Genomic DNA, 3824 nt, shown 5'->3' with positions numbered 1-3824 from the left:
TCGCCGAATAGAATTCTAGTTGTCTTATAGGGGGGTGGACAATGTGTATGATATATATATATATATATATATATATATATATACGTATACATATATAGATATATATATATATATATATATATATGTATATATATATGTGTGTGTGTATGTGTGTGTGTATGCATATATATGTATATGAATATGTATATGTATGTATATGTATATGTATATGTATATGTATATATATATATATATATATGTATATGTATACATATTTATATATATGCATACATATATATATTTATACATAATTATACATATATATATATATATATATATATATATATATATATATAGTAACGACGAGCATATGTTGACTAAAGGCAAGAGAAGCCGGAAGCTTTCTCCTCTCGCTATATATCCTCAGCGTCCGAGATTGTAGACGAGGGTAGATATGCACATGTTCATGAGACAGACTATATGCGAGTATGTGCACTTGACGTATAGCAGAGATGCCGTGTTTATACAAAACAACGAGCTTTCAAACCTCAGTCGCACCCACCAACACCACCCCTATTCATATGCATATGCCACTAGTGGGTGCGCACAGGCCCAGACACTACAAATAGCACTACACACCCACACAGTTGAACTATAGCGACAGTATATCGTTTCAGGATCTTACAATTGTTGTACAATCGGCTATCTTTAGCTTTGCATTCAACGGACAGGAATATTAGCAACATTGCCCAATACTGATTATGGTGTATATACCAGTACAAACACAAAGCTTGCCACACCATCCCTAAATCTGGCATCTTCACGACTTTTACGAAACCTTCTCCTGCATACCAGGTACATGACTCATGAAAGTGAGTGGTGAGATACTGAGAGTGCGGATAGTCATACCTTCATTAGCACCCCAAAGCGCGTACAGAGGCATATGCAGCCTTCTCTCAGCCTCTCCGGCGTCGTTTTGTATGTAATTGTGCAGCTCGCTCAGTATGTTCTGCTCTTTCATTGCTTCCCTCAACCGATCTTCTTTAAACTCGAGGAGTTTATCTTTGTGCTCCGGGAGTACTCCTTTTTGCTCCCTGAGTAGTTTTCTTAATGTGTGTATGGGCAGGTTGTCGTAACTCGCGGCGTCGAAGAACCCGAAATTGCCGCAGCTCACTATCGCTTTTGCACCGCTATAGACGGATACAAGACAAGAGGGAGAAGGCAACCAGAGGCATGAGAACAAGTACACGAGTGTCGCCTTGCGAGTTTGGATTGGTTCAATGGAGGCTGACGTCACTCTCCAACGATTGAATCAGAATGAACATGGCTTAATAGGAATGTGAGGCGCCCACGTATAGAGCACAGCGAAGTTCAACGTATGTATATATGTAGTATCTCTTATGAAATAAATAAACACATATATATATTTACTCATATTTATACACACTACTACATGATTCTCGTTGGGAAAGGGTGTGACTTAGAGCGGTACTGTACGGTACGCAAGCTCTATGGACTCCTGCAGTGCAATTTCCGATTCCTACGCATGCGCTTCAACACTTTACGGTAACTAAGTCACACCTGTGGTATGTGGCAGGGTGATACCAAGGTGATCAGCAAGATATATTGGATCCCGCGTACTAAAATATACTAGCGCTGTGTGATGGCACTTATTAGTCATTTGTTTACAGAATCATAGAAACATATGGTGTAAATCCACACCACCGAACAATATCTTTCGCAGTAAGCATACACAACCACCGTTTCAAAAGTTCTATTCCGGTTCAAGGCCGTAGTGTGGATACGCCAAAGGAAGCTTGTACATAAACACAAGAGCCTATAGCGGGGTCAACGTCCCACCCCACAATGTTATACGCACTGAACAGCCGTACAAATTATGCTAACGTGCCCATATACATTCACGCTTGTATACAACCCCACATGCATACTTCTACACGCATACATATACATATTTGTTTACATATCGTACACGCCTATTCACATACACAAATAAATGCTAACCAACACGCACATGTACATAGCTACACCCACCTTTTCTCCGCCAGATTATTGAGCAGGTGCAGCCGCCCACACACGTGCGACACCATGAGTATCCTGAACGACCTCCTGCCGGGTGTGTCGAATGTTTGTGTGCGAATGTTATTTTGGTTCGCCTGTTCCGCGGGTGTACTTCCGACTAGCGGTTGCTTTGTCTTTGGTGCTCGTGGTTGCAGGTGTTGCTGTGCATCAGGCCGAGCCCCCTCTGGCGTGCTTGCCGTTGGTGTGTGGTTGTTGGGTAGCAATGGAGTCTTGGCCCTGACATTTGACTTTTCTGCATCGTCTGTTGGTGCTGGTTTAGCAGACTCGGTTTCGCTTTTCATCGTCTCCTGTCCGTTTGCTGTCTCTGAACTCTTCCCATGTTTCTCGACATCGTTATCTGCACTCTTACTAGCCCTATCCGCGTCCTCAGTCGACTCCACTGCCGACTCTTGCACCTTACCTGCACCAACTAGGACAGGACCGGTCTCTTGATTGTTCTTTTCTAACTTCCTCTCACTCTCCGCTGCACGCGTATCGCTCACATCTGTCTTGTTACCCATCATCTCTGACGTCTCCTGACTGCGAAGCTCGGCATCCACACTCTCATTGACACCGCCAACATCTGCACTAGACGGCTGCTCCGCTTCATTCGACGCCTCTACTACAACCGCAGAGTTCTGTTTCTCTGTACCTTCACCTGCCATCCCTTCGCCCGCACTACCCTTCAGTTCGTCATCGTGACCTTCCTGTGCACGGTCTCTCGTCAGGTGGCTATCCCCATCCCTTCTGGTCCCTAACACCGCCAACATCTCATCCGACGAGTCTGTGGCTGAGTTCACACTCACAGGACTGCTTCTGTCACCGTTCGAGCCCGCATCTCTGCTACCGTGGCCCTGGCTGCCCGTCTGCGCACCCACCGATGGCTCCTGCTTGCCCTCTACCTTGTCACTGTCCTCCTGTCTCTCAGAGGTGCCTGTATTGTCAGTAGTACTGTCCTGTGCCTCACCGCTGACCCCATTGGCCTTCTCCGTCTCCTGGGTCTCTCCAGACTTTGCATGGGTCTTTGATGCACCCGCATCAACAGCCTTCACCTCCTTATTTGCATCTGCATCTGTACTCGTACCGAACTTCTCCGTCTTTTCCCCGTATTGCTCAGCACTCTCACTCTCCCCATCTTTCTGCAGGGTCTGCCCTCCATTTGGCTGTGTGCTCGCATTCGACTTCCCCGAGCCCTTGTGATGCCCCCCAGATTCCTCCCCGTCACTGGCGATTTTGCTCTGGCCTTCACCCATCGTCTGCGTGTCTGGCTTGTGACCAATCTCCACCAGCGCAGTATCTCCACCTTCCCGCCTCAAGTGCGCCCGTTCGCTGTCTACTACGCTTGTGTCACCCACACTTACAACCCCGTCCAACACTATGTTCTCTTTATTTACGTCAGCTGCGTGTGCTGATCACGAGAGGCTCACACAGCTATGCTTGGGTTGCTCTTCAGAGGTATTGCCGTGGTTGGCCACGGAATCTGCAGGCAATGAGGGGTTCCGAATTAGGGAAGTATCCCCATTGACAGGCATTTTATGACCCAGCACGATTGTAAGTGGACAGGACTGTGCAGAAGAATAGGTATGTATCGCTTGCAAGTGTACACACCCCCGTATGTAGTATGTACTTACTGTGTAACGGCAGTATGCGTAATCTAAACTAATGCTAAGCACTGGTACATATATATATGTGTGTGTGTGTGTGTGTGTGTTGTGTGTGTGTGTGTGTGTTGTTTTATGTGTTGTGTGTGTGTGTGTGTGTGTGTA

The 3824-nt window shown here is 46.2% G+C and overlaps 1 protein-coding gene across 1 annotated transcript in view; it reads right to left on the bottom strand.

The window, feature by feature from the left end:
• Positions 1–808: 808 nt before the first annotated feature.
• SARC_01994 (hypothetical protein) overlaps positions 809–3824 on the bottom strand; it is a gene marked incomplete at its 3' end in the record, with an annotated part of 4296 nt that continues 1280 nt past the window's right edge. The window contains exons 2-3 of the mRNA XM_014304275.1: positions 2032–3538; positions 809–1169 (exon numbers count right to left, since the gene is read on the bottom strand). Of these exons, the coding sequence (XP_014159750.1) occupies positions 809–1169; positions 2032–3311 (1641 nt within the window). The 5' untranslated portion in view covers positions 3312–3538. The remainder of the gene's footprint in view (positions 1170–2031; positions 3539–3824) is intronic.

The sequence above is a fragment of the Sphaeroforma arctica genome (genome assembly GCF_001186125.1).
Source record: "Sphaeroforma arctica JP610 unplaced genomic scaffold supercont1.85, whole genome shotgun sequence".
NCBI classification, from domain to species: Eukaryota; class Ichthyosporea; order Ichthyophonida; genus Sphaeroforma; species Sphaeroforma arctica.
This window is presented reverse-complemented; position numbering and strand designations above follow the sequence as displayed.